The sequence below is a fragment of the Artemia franciscana genome, chromosome 1 (assembly GCF_032884065.1).
Source record: "Artemia franciscana chromosome 1, ASM3288406v1, whole genome shotgun sequence".
NCBI lineage: Eukaryota > Metazoa > Arthropoda > Branchiopoda > Anostraca > Artemiidae > Artemia > Artemia franciscana.
Window position 1 is genome coordinate 26,949,044 of NC_088863.1, and position 23,473 is coordinate 26,972,516.

A 23,473-nucleotide genomic window follows, 5' to 3' on the forward strand; every position below is an offset into this window, starting at 1 on the left:
AAAAAGAGGCCCATTGCACTTGTTGCATACTTCATTTTGCAATTCTAGACTTGTCTAAAGCATTTGACAGTGTTTGTCATACTCAAGCATGGACAGTGTCATGCCAGAGAGGAGGGAATCCATTGGTAATTCATGTGCTTCATTTTTGGTACTCCCATTCTTACCTTTGCCTTAAGTCATTAGATAATTCTTATTTTGGTCACATCCCTGTTTGTTGTGGAGTAAGACAAGGGGGAGTTCTTTCTCTGTATATTTTTAATGCTTGTATTGAAGATGTGTTACCAAAAATATTGACTACATGCCTACTAGGACCATCTGATATCTCATAACTGGCTTATGCAGATGATCTTCTGATTTGTCAAACTCAGTCTTGTCCATTCAGTGAAGTCAGTTAATTCTGCTTTCTGCAATATTGGCCTGTACCTAAATATTGACAAGTTCAAGTTTCTTGTTTTTAGCAGTAATAATTGTTCAGAATCACTATACTGTAGTGATTTTAGTATTACCTTAAATTACCTTAAATTGCAGCTTGAAGCAATATAAGGATTATCCATCCTTGTGATGCTCCATGAGAAAAAAGAATTTGTTTGGTGTAGATTGTGGCTGTTAGATTAGGCTCTTGTGGAGGACTCTGCAGCTTCCCAAATGTAAAGGAATTCCTGGCAGAGCCATTCCCTATCAAGGTGGGACTTGAACATGTCAGTTGAAGTAGCAGAAACTGTTTCTTCAGAGAGCTGGTTCCACATATTGATGATTCTTTGGCTGAAGAAGTGGCTTCTATGTCTACTTGTGGAACGCTGCATGGAGAGCTTCAAAGAATGTCCTCTAGTACCAGAATGCAAGGGCTGTGCAAAGAGACCGGGAAGGGTATTTTTAGAGAGGATTTTTTTGGTTAAAATAATGTCACCCCTTTTCCGTCGGTATGTCAGCGTCGGCAGCTTCAAACGACGTAGTCTTTCTTTGTATGGAAGTTTATTCATGTTGGTAACCATCTTAGTGGCACGACGCTGGACATCCTCAAGCAACTTCCTATCTTTTTTGAAGAAAGGGGCTGCCAATGACATTCCAACCTCCAGGCGTGGACGTACAAGCGCCTTATATAACTTCATAAGAACTCTAGGGCGTCGGCTGGAGATGGTTCTTTTTATGATACCGAGGGTTTTATTTCCAGAAGATGAAACAGACTTAGCATGGCTGCTAAACTTTAATTGGTGATCTACAATAACCCCAAGATCTCTTTCATTGGAAACAGCAGAAAGGAAGTTGTCTTGAAGGAAATACTTATGATGCTTGTTATTTTTGCCAAAATGGATTACATGGCATTTGTCAACATTGAAAGTCAGAAGCCACATTTTGGCCCATCTTTCTAGACTATCAAGATCTGTTTGAATTGATTGCTGGTCAGAGGGAGTAGTCGCCAAGAGGGAGTTTTCCAACTAGTTTTGAGTCATCAGAGTAAAGGGTAATAAAATTTGAAAGAAGGGTGGGTAGTTCGTTAACATAGAAGTTGAAAAGTGTTGGTCCAAGAATAGTGCCCTGGGGCACGCCACTTAATACAGTTGTGGGAGAAGAGAAATGAGGAGTTCCTTGCAAATCAAAAACTCTGACACTCTGTGATCTTTCAGAAAGCAAGCCCATAATCCACTGTACAACACCGTCGTTGACACCTGCAGCCCTCAATTTGATTATGAAAAATTCATGACAAACTTTGTTGAATGCTTTGGACAGATCAAGAAGAATCATGTCGACAGGAAAACCCTCATCAAGCAGTGTAGTCACTAATTCATATGTTTGGATAAGGTTAGTGTCCACAGATCTACCAGATCTGAATCCATGTTGTGATGTGGAAAGGATAATATTGACCTCAAGATGTTCAATTAGAGCTTTATTAACAAATCTCTCAAGCACCTTAACAACTGCAGAGGTGATGCTTATAGGACAGTAATTTTCTGCTGAGTCTCTTCATCCCTTTTTATGGATTGGGGTTATATAAGATGTTTTCCAATCATGCAGTAGTTCCCCATTTTGAAGAGATAACCGGAACAGCATGCACAGGGGGTAGCTGAGAGCTTTTCGACACTCCCTAAGAAGACGTGGATGAACACCGTCTGGTCCCTTTGACTTATTTACATCAAGCTTCTCAAGGCTATTGAAAACCATTACTTCACTTACTGACAGATCAGGCATAGGGAAAAGCACTTCATACAATGGAGGATCTGGTGAGGAGGTGCCTGAATTTTGGGTAAAGGCAGAAGCAAATTGTGCATTTAGAATGTCAGCCTTATCTATTGGAGATGAGTGTAGTACACTGTGGTCAACAAGGTCAGGAATAGTATGATGATTTGGGTTTTTAGAAGAGACATGTCTCCAAAAAGATTTTGGGTTTAACTTGATCTCAGAAGCTAATTTTTTGTTGTAGGCAGATTTCAGCTTTTTTACAGAATCTGTTACATGATTCTGTACTGCCTTATAAAATGACAGGGTCTCCTGGTTCCTCTTCTTCATATACCGTTTCCAAGCTCTAGATTTCTGGTTAATCAGCTTCTTAACTTCCTTAGTGAGGAAGGGAAGTGTTTTGGGCTGTTTCCTAAAAATAACCCTGGAACGTTTCTTTTCAAGAGCAAGTAGAGTTTTTTTGAAATTTAACCATGACTCATTGATGTCACTGGTGATAAGCATTGACCAGCTTGCAGATGAAAGTTCCTGCTGTATTGCCTCATAGTCGGTGAAAGTCTGAGGACGACTATTTAGGGACAACACAGACAGAATAACTAGGTGGTCACTACTAACAATTGGCAGTAAATAATCATTACAAATGAGGGAATCAGTATCACGCAAAATGACAAGGTCTAACAGCAAGGGATTCTGATCAGCTCTATAGCGTGTAGGCTTATCAATAGTCTGATGAAGAAAATTATTTGATAGGCAAGATAAAAAAGGTGAGTCACTACTATTAGATGAAATATGTCCAGTTCCTTCAACCCACTCAATTGCAGGAAAATTAGAGTCTCCAGTGATTATTAACTCAAATGAGCTAGGAAGGGATATTGAAGATGTCATTCCATCAATGATAGTTTTGAGGGCCAATTCACTATCTTCAAGGGAAGGAGCACTTGGACTTCAATAAACGCACCCAAGACACAAATTTTTATTAGCAATGGATATATCAAGCCATACACTTTCTATCAAAGATATATCAAGCATAGTAGGATTTACAACACTAACCTGGATATTATCTCTTACATAAACACCAACTCCTGTTTGACAATTTGAGTGTTCCAAGTTGCTAAATAGTTGATATCCCGAGATCTGTAGGGATGTTTCAGTAAACGCCAAAAAACTATGTTTTGGTAACAATTCAACAAAACTTGCAATATCTGCTGCTTCTTCCCTAAGAAGCACACCGGATTCTAGAAGCTTATTTGTCAGAAAGTCAACATTGCTTGAAAGAACATGGAAAGTATTTCCAGAAAGGGGCTTCTGACTTGGGAAATTTGGCTGTAGAGACTCAGAGGTAACATCAGATATAATACTTGAAAAACTTGAATCTGCTGAATTCTGACATTACACGAGCAAATTATTAGATATAACATTTGAATTAACATTAGCAGAAATAGCACTTAAATTGACATGGGAAACATTTGGAGAAGGATTGGATGAAGCTTCACAAGAAATATCAACTGACAATTTATCAAAATGAAGCACTGGAGAAACAAAACTATTTACATGAAGATGCAATGATATAACTAGGTTTCCATCGTGGATTGCTTTGGAGGGGGCCGGGGTGGCGCTTCCCAACTGTGATGAGTAGCCTTGTTTTTTGGAATGATTTGGCCCTTGAAGATCATGAGGTTGGGCTCACCTGAGCTTATTCTTCTTTTCAACTCCTCAACTAAAGCCTTTCTCCTGTTTCTCTCTGTCTTGGATGTGTCACCACAAAATTGTATATCCTTGTGGAGCTTGCAGGAGCAGTTGATGATTGACCTATTGATGTACAGGCTTGGGACAGTAAAAAGGACAGGAGGAGGGCATGCAGATGGCAGAGTTAGTAGGGATTGGAAGTCTTTCACATTATTGATGTGAAAGTCTCTGAGCTTATACTTTTGATCAATATAAGACTTGATGAATAGTTGGTCATTGGGTTGTGGAGGGATCCCAAACGCAACAATGTTAAGGGCTCTACATTGTCTGTCCCTTTCTTCAGAAAAGTGGCGCTGGATCTCACTATAAAGATGCTGGGTAAGATCGGCTTTGATGCTTGTTGTCTCTTGAAGAACTACCATCTGGACTTCAGAACGCATTTCAGAGAGCAAGCATTTTGGGACACCTGGGTTTCCAGGGCTGACACTTGTGATTTTCAGTTTGTGAGATTTCAGCTTTTAGTGATGTTTCCAAGTCTTTTAAAGATGCTTGGACAATTTCTTGAAAGGCTGCTTGAGATGGGATTTTATCAATGATCTCATTTTTCATGCTATTTATTGTAGCTTTTATGATATTCTCAACACTTGGATTTTGAGTATTAACAGATGTTGATCTGTATTTACATGCTGGGCACTTGATACAAATATCTACACATCAGGAGATTTTCGTGATAAGCAGATATTCAGGTTCAGGCATGTCTAGACACTCAGTATATATCCACTTGTCACACCCATCACAAAGAATGGCATAAAAATCATTTTCTAAGGCAATATTGCAGGCAAGACAATTGTCAGATCCTTTTTTTGGACTTATATGAGTCCTTTTTGGTCGTCTACTTGATGTGGCCTTAATTTTGCTAGGTGGCGGCATGATATGAGAAAAAAAATGCTGCCCTTTTTTTCTTTTTTTTCAGAACTTGGGGGGGGGAGGAATTTGGACCTGTGGGAAGTGCAGATACTCAAATCGCCTATCCCCAGCAGTTTAAGGATGGATATCCTGCTGGTACCAATATATTCCCTGTGTTAAATTGTTTTGTTGGCATAACTGTTTGCAATTCTATGAATTCTCTCCAGTCTTGTACTGTCAAAGATATTAGTGATAAACTGAGGCTCAGTAACTCTAAGATTGTGGCAAATCATGGATACTATAGGAGAAGAGCACTAACTTGGCTTTACTCAAAATTTTGTGATCATTCTGTACTCTTCTGTATTGGTATTCAGCCACTTCTGTTGACCAGTGATGTAAAACATATTTGTATCAATTGTTACTGGTACTGCAAATTTCTTTTATATCTGCCTTTTTCTTATTGGAATACAAAACTGGTTAAAAAGTATTGTGCAACAGATATTACTGGTGTTTTCAAAAAAATTATGTGCCCAGCTAGCTATTTAAGTGCCTAGGTATTAGGTACATCCTAACCTTATAGGCTTTAAGTGCCTAGGTATTAGGTACATCCTAACCTTATAGGCTAGGATGTTTTCATTGCCTTATTGGGGGTTTTTTTTCTGTATGTGATTAACTTTGTTTCTTGTTTTTCTTCTGTATTTACTCCACTTAACCTCTAGTTTGTAAAGTGGGTGATGAATAAAATAAATAATAATAAATTATTCTAGCCCAGATCAAATTTGATATTCACTTAAGTCATCAACTATTATTAACGAATTTTTTTAATTTTTCTTGGAGGAAACACTTAAAAAATCCTTTCCTTGAGATAATTATTCCTCTCAGTTTCTTTCTGAAGTTTTTGTTATTTGAGCTCTCTTCAAATTCAAGATCTATGCTGAGATAATACTATGTTTAATACTATGTTACAGCTTTCAATTCAAAAATACTTCATTTGCATAAGGATACCCTTAAGCAATTATATTTATGCAGACAGATGACAAATGGTTGTGTAGTGATATCATAAACTCATTTTTAATATAGGCTACCATAGGCAGCAAAAGCAAGTTGTACATAAAAAGTTTAAAGGAATTACAATGTAATTGGAATTTAATTATGGAACATACTAAAATAAACCAGGATAAAGGTAAATAATTATAAGTTTAGCTACAATTTATGCTTTTAACAGTGATTTGGGATCAAATATGAGCAGAAAATAAGCTGTAATGCACATTATCCTGCTTTATACAGAAGAGTAAAGGTGGAAGTAAAATTCTAGTTTAGCTACTTTTTACTAGCCTATTTTTGGAGGGGGTCATGTTAGGAAAACCAAGCTTTCAAAAATAAATCCAGGACAAAAAAATACTCTGGGAAGATATTACCAAGCATATATGTTCACCCTCTTCTGCTTTCTAAGCCTTATACATTTGCCCATTTGACAGGTCTATACTTATTGAAATTTGGACAAAACAACATAATGCCTTAATTTTTTGTTTTTGATCTTTCTTGTTCCAGTCTTGAAAATGCAATGGTAAAATTATAGCAGTTCTATCTGGCTTACTAATAATAAAGTGAATATACCACTCAATGCTTTTTTTTATGTTCTTTACAAATATAGTAATCACTTCTACTGTAAATTCAAATTTAAGCACTTTTTAAGCTCTTAAAAATGATGAATTTTCAAAAATTATGACAGTTCATATTACTGACTTACCAATAAAGTGAACATACCACTTGTTGTCTTTTTTTTATATTCTTTATTAATATAATAATTGCTTCTACCTCAAATTCAAAATTCAGCACTTTTTGAGCTCTTAAAAATGACAATGTTTCAATTAAAGTATGAGTTATTGCTTGTTTCCTACAAAATAATACTATGTTTTCTCAGCACCATCTTTTTCCATCATTTTTGAAAAAATACTGCTAGATTTTCTTAGTACTAAAATTATTTATAATAAGGTTAGGTTGGGTTAGGTTAAAAAGTGCTTAAATTTGAATTTACAGCAAACAATTATTATGCTCATAATACACATAAAAAAAGGCATCAAGTGGTATATTCACTTTTTTGATAAGCCAGTTATATGAACTGCCATAATTTTACCAATGCACTTCCTTTTATTTTAGTAGAATTTTAAGCCATAATAATGGATTTTTCTCTAAATTAAGGAAATGTATTTACAGATCTTTGAAACCTCATAAATTGGGATTGAGCAAAGATGTGATGCTGAAAGCAGTTTCTATCTAGGCTACTTAATTAAAGCAAACAGTTTATTTTGAATAGTTTTACTTTTACAACAAAGAATATATCAAGGTCATCAAAGGTCAGTACTGTCTAAAAGGAGAAGGAGTGGAGGTCTGTACTTCAAAAAACCTCCAAGGACATATTTTGATCTGTAAATCTATCAATGGTAAAATTCTAGTTTAATGACTTCTTCCTATCTCAGAAAGGGGTTAGGTTAGGAAAATGAAACTTTTGGGGATGGGTCTATTTTCCCAACCTAACCCCTTTCCAACATAGCAAGAAGTCACAAAACTAGAATTTTAATCTATCCATGACCATTTCATTTTCTTAACCTAACCACTTTCCAAGATAGCAAAAAGTAAGCCTATTTCTTTGCCATATCAATAATTTGTTTCAACAAAATATAGATTTTCTAGCATTGAAATCGAATTGTTAACAGCCTATGCCTTAAGATCATGTTAAATCAAATAGGCCTAGGCAATCAGGATTAGGCTAGGACTAGATGCAATTGGTTTTATATCAAGTCATTGGTTCTACCCTGGTTAGGACTATAACAGCCCTGAAAAAATTGAGTTATATACAAAGAAACATAATATGTTAGGCAGTTTTTTTCCTTACCTTGGTTGGCAGCCTATATTTAAGTACAATGAAGAATAACCAGTTTTAAATCATGAATTTGTATTTGTGGGGGTTTCTTGTTTTGCATACATATATAAGAAGATATGAAGTGTTAGATGTTGAATGCAGGGTATACTTTGCGATTCGAATTTTATATTTAATATCTCGATTTATTTATCAAACACTTTAAATATGATGATGAAATAAGTAAATTTTTAATTCTTTACAGATATTTTTAGATGTTGATTTTATTCGTATTTGGCACCGCTGCGAAGTACGCTACTTTCGTAGTATTTTCGTTGCCGTTTCAAATGAAACTTACGCTTATGCTACTGCTGCTACTAACAACTCACTACATCAATAGGCCCTCTGAGGACATCATGCTTGCTCGTGCTACTCCTCCATCCTGTTCAACTCAAAGCCTCTTTCGTTAAACCGTCCCAAAAAGTGTCAACTGCGATTCAATCCTTCCTTACAACCACCTCCCACCTTATTTCGGGATAACATGCTTTTCGTTTGGCGCTAGACGGTTGGTCGAAAAAGACAATCTTTAGTAATATGTAATCTTCACCTGCAGAAAGATTTTTAGCCATATCAACCTGTTAGTAGTACCACTTACGGTTTAAAATGCAATCAGTTAGACATTTAAACTAAATAATCCGTAGGCATACCCTCTGGAAAACACCTAATAGATCCTCCTTCTTCTTTTGGAGCCCCTATGCCTCAGAGCGATACGTGGTCCTTTAGGCCTTCGACATTCTGATCTGAGTACATATGCTTATCTTTATATTTTTCTAAGCTTTTTCTACTGTGCCAAAACATTTGAGCTATTCTATTTTTGTGCTCTCACTCTATCAACCAAACTTACTGATCAAACAAACTAAGTAAGTGAAGCTATCCATCTCATGATCTTATGGGTATCAAAAATCACCTCGTGATCTTCGCTTATTCCCACTCTGAGAGACTTTGTCTTCTCAACACTGATTTTCAAGCCAAGTCTTGCGCTCTTGGCTCTAAAATCATACAAAAAATAATTAATTTTGCTAGCATTTCCATCTAGATACTGATATTATCATCAAAAGATTTATAAGAGGGTTTTTCTACCCCTTATTTTTGTGTTGTCGTTCAACATGTCTACGAAAACAGTTCAATAGTTGTTTTACAAAAAGAATACAAGTTAAGCTTATGTTCTCTGTGTCTGTTCCAGAATTACTTTAAAGCATTATGAATATACTGCAGTTTAAACTTGTTCCTCTGTCTCTCGCCTTCTGCTCTTATCTATGTCTCTATAGCTCTCTTTCCCTCTCACTCTCTGAAAAATATGCAGAATGAATTAATCTCGAGTATAAATTTGGCGTAGTTGGCTAATGTTTTGGCTCAGAAGTAAAGGAATGATTCTCGCATGTAGATACACTGGCATTCCGGAATTATGTAGTATTCTCAGACGCTTCGAAAGAAAAGTTCTTTGACAAATGGTAACAATCTGACAATTTTTATGTCGAGACCAAATTTTCTAATTGAAAGCAATAAAACAGTATTTTGATGAGAAAACTAATCATAAAAATTAAGAAAAGCACCTAACATTTGGATGAAAAACTAATGAAACTAAGCAGAATTCAAAAATATTTTATTCAAATCGTGACAATGTCATAGGCTGCGCGATAGTGCTGCCTGTGTAAAGAATGATGTGGGCACAATGCATTATTTAATTTTCTCGTCTTTTGTTTTTTTAGACCAGGGTAGTTTGTATAGAAGTTATCCTAGAAACTTCGAAAATGGCTTATTCGATTAGAAATTGAAAAGGCAAGTGCCCTTTTCAATAGTCAAAAGCTATTGGAGGGCAGCCTTCCCCACTTCAAGCTCATCATTTCCCCTTCAAGCTCAAGCTCTTCAAGCTCAAGCTCAAACATATCTAGTCAAAATTTTGATATAGCCATTTTGTTCAGCATAATTGAAAGATCAAAAAATTGTGTCTTTGAGGATGGCAAGCACCCAACAGCCCCCAGGGAAATCATTTCATGTTTTACCCTTGGGGCATATATGGGTCTTATATATGGGTGATCATAAATTTCAGAGGGGGATTTGTAGTAGTAGTAGCAGCAAAATTAATTGTAATAGCCTAAGCTTTAGTGGCAGTAGTAGTAATAGGAGTAGTAGTAAAAGTAACAGTAGCATTAGTATGAGTAGAAGCAGTAGAATTAGGATGCACATATTTTCTTTTGGTTAGTTCAACATCCCTCATAACAAGCCCTGTTAGTTTCAACTTCACACCCCAAACTGTTCCTAAGATATTGGTGTTTTAACTCGTTTGAAAACCTGCATACAAAGAGCGTGTTCTGATTCAGTTCATCTTCCTCCTCATAATTTCTTGAATATTTTACCTCCACACCCTTAGGCATAGTTGTAATATTAGTCACAGTAGTAGTGTCGATATTACTAGTAATAGTATTGAATAGCAGTAGTACTACTAGTAACAGTAGTATTAACCTATTGTCGTTTGGTCAGTTGAACATCCCTCTCATCAAGTCCTAGAAGTTTCAACTTAATACTATTAGATATTGCTAGGACATTGCTGATATGCCCATTGATAACTTTTATATTCATATGCTTCTTGAAATTTTCATCTCAATGCTCTTAGCCCTAGAAGTAAGCGCAATAGAAGAGGTAGTAGTAGTAGTCGTAGTAGTAAATGTGGCAGTAGCAGTACTATTAGCAGTAGTATGCACATAATTGGTGCTTTACTGAGAACAAAATACTTTTTAAATACTTTCACTTCTCTTACTTTCATAAATAAAAATTGTCAAAACTTTATGGAATAAATATTAGTACGTGTCAATTAAACTGATAATCCACTGTCATTTGTTTTTTTGCTCTTTTCAGTAAAGCTCAAATTATGTTCTGGTATTGAGAAAGCATGGGGGTCATGAGCCCAACTCGTTTTAATGTTTGCTCGTTTTGAGTTTGACTGCTATTTATTGTAATTTCTGTTCGTTTTCAGTTTCATTTACTTATTGATAGTGATTTGTGGCAGTTTTACGCTTGGAAAATTATTTGACTTAATTTCTGCTCATTCTTGGCTTAATGAAACTCTTTACTTTTCTTTTAGAAACTTGTTTTGTGAATTTTTTTTTATTCATCCGAAAAAAACACAGTAACTACAGTGGAATCTCAAAGAGTCCGAAATTTTAATTCAATTTGATACCGATTCCAAGACCCGGTAGTAAAGGAACAAAATTTAGTGGTACAATTTGTACGTAGCGTACGTAGTTCTACGTAAGTTGGACGTAGTGATATGTCTAATTATTAAATATAGTTAAAGCCAAATTAACGTCTTTAACCATAAAGCAAGTTTGAAAAAAGTCAACGATTCGGCACACGAAATTTTAATTGGGTTCTTCTCTTTTTATCTGAAATCCAAGTGAATGTTCTGAAACAGACAGGATAAAATGCAAAATTGGTTATCTTTGGAGTTTTGTAGTTCTGCCAAGACAACCCATTTTAACTGGGAAATTAAAATATGTTTCCAATGTTAAAGAGGTTATTCACTTATCAAATCCATAACTTCTGCATTGATTTTCACCAAAGTCGAGTAATGACCAATAAAATAAATTTTGCAAAATATGGCTTTGGTTGCAAGATTTCAAGAATTGAATTTCAACTCACGACTTCTTAAAAATATTCTTAACTTAGAATTTGATCTTAGTTGAAGTTTTCATCTGCATTAAAAAAGCAAAAAAAAAAACAACTATTGAAGGTACTATCCCCTCCCTGATTTCCTCTAAACTCAGAGTCACTTGAAAGACAGAAACTAATATTCCTTTATCGAATATTAAAAAAAATCAATGAAATACGGTTGAAACTACAGCACAGTGCTGAAGTGATCGAGGGAATGACGAATTACGACTAATGACATGGGAATGATCTTAAAACTGAATAAACAAAAAAAAGACTAATTCTTTAACTAAAAGTAAAAAATTATATTGAAAGTGAGGAATAAAATTATAACTTAAAATGAACTGAAATTATTCCCTATACGGCATGGGGGACTTGCCCCTCCTCAATCCCCTGTTATTTACGTTGAAGTTTTTTCTTAGTTCTTTATAAAAGGCTTCTTATTCAAATTAAACGGCTCTTTTGCTTCAGGAGTTGTTTTCAAGAATGGGACCAAATGTAAAACTTTTTTTAAATGTTTAAACTTTTCTTAATTTAATTTCTTACCTTTTTTCAAATAATGCCGGGAAATCCGTATCCCTCTCAGTGGAGAATTCTCCCTACGAAATAATTCTTCATCGTTAGTTTCTCCCGTGTAGAAACTTCCCGAGAAATACCTCCAGGCCATTCCGTCCTCTCTGGAAATTACCCTCGGGAAATATTCTCTGACAAATCCGTCTGTGAAAGTCTCGTTAGCCTACTTTTATATGAAAAAAAAATTAATTTTTGCATTTAATAAAAAGGCTTTTTTAACTTCTGATCGTTTTTGAAATCATGCTGGAAAGCATGATGAACCCTCTCCCTGACAGAAAATGGCTCCTGCTGAGATTTCCTCCATGGAGAGTATCTCCCATGGAAAATACCACCCCACGCGGAAAAAAGTTGATAATTCCAACTACACTGAAAATTTCCCCAGACAATTCCACCATAACATTCCCAGGTACAAACCAGGTACAAGTCGCCAAAGAGAAATTATGACTAATAAAAAGAATTTTATGTAGGAATATTGCCAAATTCCCCCTTGTGAAATTTGTCCTATAAATTCAGCGTCAAAAACTACTTTCCAATCGACAAATTCTTCCCCTGGAAAATCTTCTCTATGAAGAAAACAAAAAGGTCACAAAAACGTCTGTATACATCCCAATTGCAATGCTATGTGTAAACAATAGGCAAATTCCATAACCTACAGCCCTTTCCTTAAAATTTGAGGGTCATGTCACCCCCAAAGACATAGTTTTTGGATCTTTCAGCTGTATTGATCAAAATAGCTATGTCAAAATTTTGATCGGATGACTTTGGGAAAAACAGAGATATGTTAGGGTGGCTAGTTGTCCTTTTTTCATTTTGGTCAGCTAAGAAGAGCAGAACTCCTAATATCTGTTAAAAAGAGCTCTCTTCTAGTCTTCTAGGACCATTTGCTTGTTACGATCATCCCTTCGAAAACAAAACAAATAAACACACATCTGTGATCAATCTTTTGGGAAATACATATCAAAATTCCTGATTTTTCAAGAAAAGAGCTTGAAACCTCTACAGTAGGGTTTTCTAATATGTTAACTCTGACGGTGCAATTTTCATTGAGATACCGTGACTTGTTCTTTGGGGCAGATTTTTACAGAAAAGAGCTTGAAACCTCTACAGTAGGGTTTTCTAATATGTTAACTCTGATGGTGCAAATTTCGTTGATATACCGTTATTTGTTGGGGGCGTTTCCCTCTTTTTCAAAAGCCACAAATTCTTCTCAGAATCGTAGCTTTTGACGAGTAGCGTTAAGCTTAATGAATTTTAAATATTTAGAGTAAGAATAAAAAGTGAACTCTTTTCATATATCTCTTGTTCTAAGTTTTGTTTTTCAAGAGTTTAATCTACTTGACCAAGTCACTCCTTTCTTATAGTTCGTTGACATGAAGAGTTTAATAATCTTAATAGATGCATAAGAGCAACATAACATCTATAAAAGGAAAATTTCTTATAACTGTTAGCGTCTTCAAATAAGTTATCAAACTATGCTAAGAGAATAATCCTCTTACAAAATAATCTTGAGAAATTTCTGGGAGGTTCCGGCTACGGTCTTCCCCTTGAATGCATTACTACCTACTTGGTATGTAAGCTCTTATTTCCATTTTCTAGTTAGAAATTAATATCTATAGACTTTAAAAAAGTTATTTTGGAAGTTTGCCTACATAGCCCATTTAAATCCAAAAATCAATGCAAAAACATAAGGTGAAATATAAACAGACCAGACTATCAGTACACGCGCCGGTACACTTATGGCACAGGTAGCACACCGCCAAAATCAACCCAGCGTGTTCTTTCATCGTCCAAGCACCGACGATAAGTTTTCGTGGTGTCCAATTTGGAACCTTTTGGGAATCAGCAATAAACGAAATAATTTTATTATTAGTGGTTTTTTATTTTATTATTATTATTAGAAATTGACTATTTTTTCTTAAAAAGAAAATGACATAAAAAATCCATAAGTTCAACTTGCATTAAAAGCACTGACCATCCGTTTTGTGTTTGCTTATTACTTGTATAAGCCTTTGGGTAGATGATAGGGTATGTTCAAGTAAAATATTTGGTGGATTAAATAACGTGTAGTAAAATCTTATGTCTGACTTGAGAGGCTTGTCAAGATGGATTTTTGTTATTTGGTATAGGTTCACCTGGTGGAGGGAATCATAGTTTTTTAAAAGGATTGTTGTTTTCATAAGGACTACTGACGAATTAAATTTAGCTACCATCTTCCCGAAAATGGGCCCTGTTTTCACCTAAAAACTAAAGCGAATATGATGAAATGTTTAGGCTGTGAAGAAAGCATTTGGCAACAGTGTAATATTATTGCGTTAAATATAAACCTTTTTAGTGTGACTTAAGGAGAAAGAATTCAAAGCTACTGTAATTTTTGAATAAGCTTACAATTGCTATCCCGTGAATAATCTAGTTACTTTGATCTCTTAAGGATTTTGAAGTTTCATTGTAATCCCTAGATTCACCCAGCAATTATTTTCCCTGATAGGCATAATAAAAAGCCCTTAAGCTAGAATTTTACACCTATTTCAATTTTCACTAAGAACCTTTTTACTGCGGCGTAATTTTTATCTCATTCTGTTTTTATTGGATTATTGGTAAAATTCTAATTAATTGACTTCTTGCTATCTCAGAAAGGGTTTAGGTTAAAAAAAATGAAACTTTCAGGGATGAATCTACAGACTAAAGTATGTCCTGGGAAGGTACTTTGAAACAACTACCTCCACTCCTTCTTCCTCTAGAGAGCCCTGACCTTTGATGACCTTTACAAATAGGGTAAACCCACCGGTACTCAGTCACAGACTAATTCCTGGGCAGAATTTTTGATTAGATTGCAACATGCCCAATACTGGGTCTCTCGAGCACCCGATCTCAGTCAGAGACTTGCTTTTTCTGAGTCACTTCCGAAAAACCTGTTTAGATATTCTTTGCTGAGATCTATGACTCAGGCTCTTTGTCTGGTTATTAGACATTTTAATGTCTTGAAATTTGTTATTTTAAATTGGATTTTCAGAGAGAAAATAGTGGATCCAGGATTTTCTTTGGGGGGGGGGTTCACAATAGGTTGCTTAGATAAACTTGCAAACAAAAAAATGCCCGCAAAATAAAGGGAACCTCAACAATTATGCGCCGTAGGGTAGAGGAAATGGTCTAAAGTATTGAAGAGTTTGGCCTTTATTTTAATGTTTTAAGATGAACAGAGGAGGTGATATGTTGTATAATGCGGAGCTTTGATTAGATGAAAATAGGCAGTAAAGTGGCCATCATTTCTCACAAAAACTTAAATTAATAAATTTTGCGCTTCTCATGCATTTATTTTCTATTATACAAATTCGCTAAAAAACTACTAGGCTGTGTTGTAAAAGCCATCCCTCTTTGCAAAACAAGCAAACCCAAAAAACCAAAACAGACTACCAAAAAAGTAATGATAGGCCTATCAATTTCTTTGCCTTAGTGCCATAGCAAGACAGACTCAAAAACAAATTTTTGACAGTAAAAAGAAGTTATGATTTTAATTTCTCCTCCTTGTTACTACAAAATGAAGATCTTCGCCTTGCAGTTGGTTTTTGCAGTAATACGGACAGATTCCGTTGATAAACCTAAATTTAATTAAATAATTTTTGGCGGTATGCGACATTAGTAAAACTTAACAAAGACCGCACAAAGTGACTAAAATCTTCTTTCAAACTGGTTTACAAAAAAAAAAACAGTCTTAATATTGAAAAATTTATGAAAAACTCAACTATTAAAAATCAATTACAAAGAAAAATTACTTTCGTCCAGGCCCAAACCAGAGCAAGCAGTCCCAACCAAAAATACAACATCATGTCATGGGGGGGGGGTGCTCCCGTGCCCTCCTTGGATCCGCCCCTTTTCTGAATGAAAGATTTAGCTGTCATTTGAAGACTGGGCTGCTTTGAGGTGAAGACGCTCACATGAGTGAATTTCAAATGCTTAAAACAAATTTAATCAAACAGTTTACGGTAACAAATTGTAGTAAGGAGCGACCCGGCTCAATAATAACCGAAACTCTTAAAAACGGAATTTTATATACCAGTAGTTACAACGAAATAATCGAATTTTAATGCTGATTTTAAATATATAAGTTTCATCAAATTTAGTTATACCCATCAAAAGTTACGAGACTGAGAAAATTTGCCTTATTTTAGAAAATAGGGGAAAACACCCCTTAAGAGTGATAGAATCTTAACGAAAATCACACCATCAGATTCAACGTATCAGAGAACCCTATAGTAGAAGTTTTAAGCTACTATCTACAAAAATGTTGAATTTCGTTTTTTTTTTTTGCCGTATTTTTTTCCAGGGGTGATCGTATCGACCCAGTGGTCCGAGAATGTCGCCAGAGGACTCATTCTGACGGAAATTAAAAGTTCTAGGGCCTTTTTTAAGTGACCAAAAAAATGGAGGGCAGCTAGGCCTCCTCCCACGCTCATTTTTTTCCTAAATTCACCGCATCAAAATTCTGAGATAGCCATTTTATCCAACTTAGTCGAAAAACCTAATAACTATGTCTTTGAGGACGACTTACTCCCCCATAGTCCCCGTGGGAGGGACTGTAAGTTACAAACTTTGACCAGTGTTTACATGTAGTAATGGTTTTTGGGAAGTGTATTGACGCTTTCAGGTGATTTTTTTGGTTGGGGGAGGTTGAGCGATTGTGGGGAAAAGTTTCCATGGGGGAAGAGAATTTCCATGAAGGGGGCGCAAAATTTTCCAGCATTTTAAAAATATGAAAAACTTTTCAACTGAAAGTAATGAGGAGCATTAAAACTTAAAACGAACAGAAATTATTACGCATATGAGGGGTTCACTTCCTTCTAATACCTCGCTCTTTACGCTAAAGTATTTTAGTATTTTCAACTATTTATTCTACGGTCTTTGTGATTCAGGGGCCATTCTTAAGGAATTGGGACACAATATAAGCTTTAGTATGAAGAGCGAGGTATTCACGAGGGGGCGAACCCCCTCATATAAGTAGTAAAAACATACGAATATAGAAGTTCGTTACGTAAGTTAATTCGTAAGTTACAAAAACGTTCGTAAATAATTAAAAGTTCTAGTTGCCTTTTTAAGTAGCCGCAAATTGGAGGGTAACTAGGCCTCCTCTGCTCCTTTTTCTCTAAAATTATCCGATCAAAACTATGAGAAAAACATTTAGCCAAAAAAAAAAATATAGGCAAATTTCGTTTTAATTATTCCAGTGTGGAGAGCCAAAATCAAAACATGCTTTAATTCAAAAACGTTCAGAAATTAAATAAATAAAAAACAAGTTTTTTTAACTAAAAGTAAGGAGCGACATTAAAACTTAAAACGGACAGAAATTACTCCGTATATGAAAGGGGCTGTTCTCTCTTCAACACCCCGCTCTTTACGCTAAAGTTTTTGAATGTTTTAAAAAATGGAGTGGAGAGAAAGCGTCAAACTTTAGCGTAAAGAGCGGGATATTGAAGAAAGAACAGCCCCTTTCATATATGGAGTAATTTCTGTTCGTTTTAAGTTTTAATGTCGCTCCTTACTTTCAGTAAAAAAAAATGTTTTTTTATTTAATATATCTTAAAACCATATAACAAATGTATCTTCACAAATTTAGGAAACATCCAATGCGCTAATTCAGCCACATCAAGGAGTTCTCACCACCTGCCAATGATCTATCTTGAAGATGCAATTAAAGAGATTTAAACGAGAAATAAAACCTAGTAAGAGCTGGCTCGACAACTTATGGTTGATAGTATATCTTCCAACTTAAAAAGAACAGAAAATATTCTGTATATGAAAGGGATTGTCCCTCCCTCATCGCCCTGCTTTTTACGGTAAAACTTCGTATAAGAATTCTAGCAAATTCCCTTGGTGTTAAATTTCTCTTGAAAATTTCACCCCGTAGAAACTTCCCTCTCATTGGAAATTCTCCCCGTGAAAAATTTTACTAGCAGAAAATCTCCCCCACTCATAAAATGTATGTATACTTCCCTATAAAAGACTACGTAAGCAACAGACAAAATGTATGACTTAGACATATTCCCAGGAGGATCGTGGTGTTACGGCAAAACTTCGTGTAAGAATTCTAGCAAATTCCCCTGGTGTAAAATTTGTCATGAGAAATTTACCCCCTAGTAACTTACCTGCCATGGGAAATTCTCCTCGTAAAAAATTTCACTTGCAGAAAATACTCCCGCATTCAAAAAATGTATGTATACTTCCCTGTAATAGGCTACGTAAGCGACGGGCAAATTTAATAACTTAGACCTATTCCCAGAAGGATCGTGGTATCTCGAAAGGTATAATTGTTCGGCCTTTCAACTATTCTGAACAAAAAAAATACTTCTACTACTAACAAATTACCGCAGCACCAAGCCGTCTGAGGCCAACACGGCTAAGCTCAGTCCTCTTCCAATCCAATATATTCAAAACTTCCCTCTTTACACTCTCCCAGAAAATTCCCATTTCATTTAGCTTTCTTTATGAAATCCTCCCACCCCAACCGTGGATGACCAGCTTTCTGCTTAGCCCTAGACCGCTGGTCAAAAAGGACAATCGTCGGTAATCTGTCATCCTTCATCCGCAAAGCGTGCCCTAGCCATCTTAACCTTTCTCTCATTAGAGCCATAGAAAGCAGGATGCTATCTCAAAATTTTGATCGGACTATTCAGATAAAAAAAATTCTAGTTGTGGATTCCTTCCAGAATTCTTTTTGCATAGGCTACGAATCCACCTCAAAAATAGCCTACTTATATTTGAAGAAAGATCTGTTTTCACTCAAGTTAATTACCCTATTTATTTATCTGACGGTTCAATGAGAGCTGGGATGTTTTGACATTAAAATGCACTGTTGTGAATCATCTCCCTGTCTAAGTACGAAACAATCAGATAACTAATCGCCTCGCGGGTGATATGCTATTGAATATTTTAAACCCAACAAGGAACCAAATAATGACACATGAAACGACAACAGTAGCTTGTCGTCATTTCCTAGGTTAATTGAAATTCATTTGTTTAGCCTGAAACTTTGTGAAATTTTTAATTTCCCAATGGTTTCTTGGGATTTCTGGCAAAAATAGGACGTTTATTAAGAATTAGATACATTTGTGAAGCCATTTTTGGGGGATTTTACAGCATGCAATTATCCGGTCAAGTCACTGCCCAATTATTAATACGTTTTCTGTCCAACTTTTTACCCTCTTTGAAGTAATTGATAAAGACTAAGTACTTGAAGTAAAAATAAAGAGAAATTGCTTTCCACGGCAAAATAGAATTATCCTTGATACTAGGGCGTTTATCCCCCCTTTTCAGGATAAAGTACAGCTTTTATGGATCAATTTTGGAAACTATTATTTTTCATTAAAATCTACGTTTTTGCATTAGGAGAACTACCCCCTGCAACACCCATATCGCACTGTTAACCCTAAAATTTCCCTTTCAGTGGGATATAATAGATTAATCACTGGTTCTAAATCGCTATGAACACAACCTGAGCCTAAAACGTACTTTTGAGGCCCCAGTTTTCTTCCCCCCATCCGCTACAATACTACAAATTAAAGTTAATCTGTATTTTCCGATATACGTGCTTTTTGCATTACTAAATAAAAAATTGCTACTTTATATCTGCTGTTTCGAGGTTCTCCCCCCCCCCCGAAAAAAAAATTTCTTGCGTACGTGCCTGCTATATATATATATATATATATATATATATATATATATATATATATATATATATATATATATATATATATATATATATATATATATAAATCCTCCCCATATTCCCCATGAATCCCCATATTTCTTCATGAAATCCTCCCACACCAACCGCGGATGACCAGCTTTCTGTTTAGCCCTAGACGGCCAGCCAAAAAGGACTGTATTTGGTAATAATTCATCCTTTTTCCACAAAGCGTGCCCTAGCCATCTTAACCTTTCTCTCATTACAGCCATAGAAAGCAGGATGCTATCTCAAATTTTGGATTGAAACATTCTGATAAAAAAAATTCTAGCTGTTAATTCCTTCCATATTTTTTTTTGCATAGGCTACGATTCCAACTCAAACACAGGCTACTCTTGTAGCATACTTATATTTGAAGAAAGATCTGTTTACACTTAAGTTGTGATCCTTTTTAAGATCATGAGGGATCCCAACGTGCGACAAATATTTTCGGGAAATCGGAAAATCAGAAAATCCGATATATATATATATATATATATATATATATATATATATATATATATATATATATATATATATATATATATATATATATATATATATATATATATGTATATTTTTCTATTCATTTTTACAAGCTAGAAAAACATTTTTCTTATAAAAACAGTCCCCTCCCTCCAAAAATTTCTCCAACACAAAAAGACGTTTAAAGTATAAAACGCGTGAGATCCAACGTTTAATGTATAAAAAATTTTATGGTCAGGGGAAGTGGGATACGTGAGAGGATGTTTCTATGGGTGAATTTACCACAGGGAAGAGCATTTTCATGAAGAGTTGCTGGATTTTACAGCATTATTTAAAAAAAAAAACATTTTTGGTTACTTTTTAAGTAACCAAAAAAAAAAATCGGAGGGAATCTAGGCCCCCTTCCACGCTCATTTTTTTCCCAAAGTCAACGGATAAAAATTTTGAGATAGCCATTTTGTTCCGCATAGTCGAAAACCATAATAACTATGTCTTTGGGGATGACTTACCATATCTACGTCTTTGGGGAGGGGCTGCAAGTTACAAACTTTGACCAATGTTTACATACAGTAATGGTTATTGGGAAGTGTACCAATATTTTCAGGGGATTTTTTTTTGGTTTGGGTGTGGGGTTCAGGGGAGGGGGCTATATAGGAGGATCTTTCCTTGGAGGAATATTTCATTGGGGAAGAGAAATTCAATGAAAATGGCGCATTATTTTCTAGCATTACTATTAAAAAAAAAAACAATGAAAATATAAACATGAAAAAATTTTTTCAATTGAAAGTAAGGAGAAGCATTAAAACTTAAAACGAACAGAGATTATTACGCATATTAGGGGTTCTAAAAATACTCTAGCACAAAGAGCGAGGTATTTAGGAGGAGATAAATACTTCGCTCTTTATGCTAAATTATTTTTAGTAATTTCAACTATTTATTCTACGGCCTTTCTGATTCAGGGGTTATTCTTAAAGAATTGGGACAAAACTTAAGATTTAGTGTGAAGAGCGAGGTATTAACGAGGGGACAAATCCCCTCATATATATAATCAAAAATATAAGAATATAAAAGTTTGTTACGTAAGTTAATTTTTAAGTTAAGTATATGTTTTACAAATAAAAACGTTCGTTAAAAATTAAAAGTTCTAGTTGCCTTTTTAAGTAACCGAAAAATTGGAGGGCAACTAGGCCTCCTTCCCCACCCCTCATTTCTCAAAGTCGTCTGATCAAAACTAAGAGAAAGCCATTTAGCAAAAAAAAAATTAATATGCAAATTATATTTTAATAATTTATGTATGGAGAGCCAAATTCAGACATGCATCAATTCAAAACTTTCAGAAATTAAATAAAAAAAATAAGTTTTTTGAAATGAAAGTAAGGAGCGACATTAAAACTTAAAACGAACAGAAATTACTCCGTATATGAAAGGGACTTTTCCTCCTCAACGCCCCGCTCTTTAAGCTAAGGTTTCTTACTGTTTTAAAAAGTAGAGTTAAGAGAAAGGGTCAAACTTCAGCGTAAAGAGCGAGGCATTGAGGAGAAAAAGCCCTGTTCGTTTTAAGTTTTAATGCTACTCCACACTTCCAGTTGAAAAAAACTTTTTCATATGTATTTTCTCATTGTTTTTTTTAAATAATGCTAGAAAATGCTGCGCCCCCTTTATGGAAATCTTCTTCCCCCATGACAAATTCCTCCATGGAAAATTTCCCCCACATAGTCCCCTCTTCTCAACCCCCTCCCTCCCGACCAAAAAATCCCCCTGAAAACGTCTCTACATTTCCCAATAACCATTAATATATGCAAACACTGGTCAAAATTTGCAACTTGCAGCCCCTCCCACAGGGACTGTGGGGGAGTAAGTCGTCCTAAAAGACATAGTTATAAGGTTTTTTGACTATGCTGAATAAAATGGCTATCTCAGAATTTTGATCCGACTACTTTGGGAAAAAATGAGGGTGGGAGGGGGCCTAGGTGCCCTCTGATTTTTTTGGTCACTTAAAAAGGGCACTAGAAATTTTCATTTCCGTTCGAATGAGCCCTCTTGCAAAATTCTAGGACCACTGGGTCGATACGATCACCCCTGGAAAAAAAAAACAAAAAAAAAAACAAATAAACACGCATCCGTGATTTGTCTTCTGGCAAAAAATGCAAAATTCCACATTTTTGTAGATAGGATCTTGGAACTTGTACCATAGGGTTCTCTGATACGCTGAATCTGATGGTGTGATTTTCATTAAGATTCTATGACTTTTAGGGGGTGTTTTACCCTATTTTCTAAAATAGGGCAGATTTTCTCAGGGTCGTAACTTTTGATGGGTAAGTCTAAACTTGATGAAACTTATATATTTAAAATCAGCATTCAAATGAGATTCTTTTGATGTAACTATTGGTATCAAAATTCCGTTTTATAGAGTTTTGGTTACTATTGAGCCGGGTCGCTCCTCACTACAGTTCGTTACCACGAACTGTTTGATTCTTTAAAACTGTTATATATAAATTATTTTCATTATATTAAGCTACAATATATGTATGTTATTGCATGTTACATTGTTGTAAATAAAATTTTTAGAGTACGTTATTGGTCGAAGATATACCATTGAAAATAATTGAAGAGGCGCCATTAAAGGCCATAATTAAAGATTTCCGCCTCCCCCCCTAATGATACTGGATCCGGTCGGGATTTAAAATAAGAGATCTGAGTTTTGAGGTCCTTCTAAATACGAAATCTCAGTAAGATACGATCACTCTTTCGTAAGTTAAAAATACCTCAATTTTTCTAATTTTTTAGAATTAACCCTCCCCCCAAACTCCCCCAAAGAGAGCAGATCTGTTCCGATTAATCCCGTATCTAGGACTCGTTCTTATTCCCCCCCCCTCAAGTTTCATCTCAATCCCTATACTTTAAGTGTTTTCCAAGATTTTAGGTCTCCCTCCAACTTCCTCCAATGTTACTGGATCTGGCCGGGATTTAAAATGAGACCTCTGAGACACGATATCCTTCCAGACATAAAATATCATTAAGATCACATCACCCGTTCGTAAGTTAAATATACCTCATTTCTCTATTTTTTCCGAATTAACCGGCCCCCCACTCCCCTTGCCAGCTGGTCAAATCGGGAAAACAACTATTTCTAATTTAATCTTGCCCGGTCCCTGATATGCCTGCCAAATTTCACCGTCCTAGCTTACCTGGAAGTGCCTAAAGTAGCAAAACCGGGACAGACAGACAGACCGACAGAATTTGTGATCGCTATGAGTGACTTGGTTAATACCAAGTGCCATAAAAACTATCGGAAAACACTTAGCAAAGTGCTATTACTGCCTAGGCGTGTTATATAACGCTCATTTCGCTTTTCTACTGTACAC

At 35.4% G+C, this 23,473-nt stretch overlaps 3 protein-coding genes across 4 annotated transcripts in view; 1 reads left to right on the forward strand and 2 right to left on the reverse strand.

The window, feature by feature from the left end:
• LOC136027664 (muscle M-line assembly protein unc-89-like) overlaps window positions 1-7,851 on the reverse strand; it is a 38,196-nt gene extending 30,345 nt beyond the window's left edge. The window contains exon 1 of the mRNA XM_065705110.1: window positions 7,664-7,851. The gene's annotated coding sequence lies outside the window, so the exon portion shown is untranslated. The remainder of the gene's footprint in view (window positions 1-7,663) is intronic.
• LOC136026841 (uncharacterized) lies at window positions 1,963-3,060 on the reverse strand. The gene has a single exon (XM_065703592.1). It carries the CDS (start codon window positions 3,058-3,060, stop codon window positions 1,963-1,965), a length of 1,098 nt encoding a protein of 365 aa, XP_065559664.1.
• A 6,345-nt stretch (window positions 7,852-14,196) lies between the features above and the next one.
• LOC136027704 (uncharacterized) overlaps window positions 14,197-23,473 on the forward strand; it is an 84,963-nt gene continuing 75,686 nt past the window's right edge. Inside the window, exon 1 of one of the 2 annotated variants that reach the window (XM_065705157.1) lies at window positions 14,197-14,272. The gene's annotated coding sequence lies outside the window, so the exon portion shown is untranslated. The other variant, XM_065705159.1, reaches the window with a different exon arrangement.

What these genes read in the sequence shown, in the direction of transcription:
- LOC136026841 (XM_065703592.1), bottom strand. Translation starts at nt 3,060, where the DNA reads ATGACATCTTCAATATCCCTTCCTAGCTCATTTGAGTTAATAATCACT.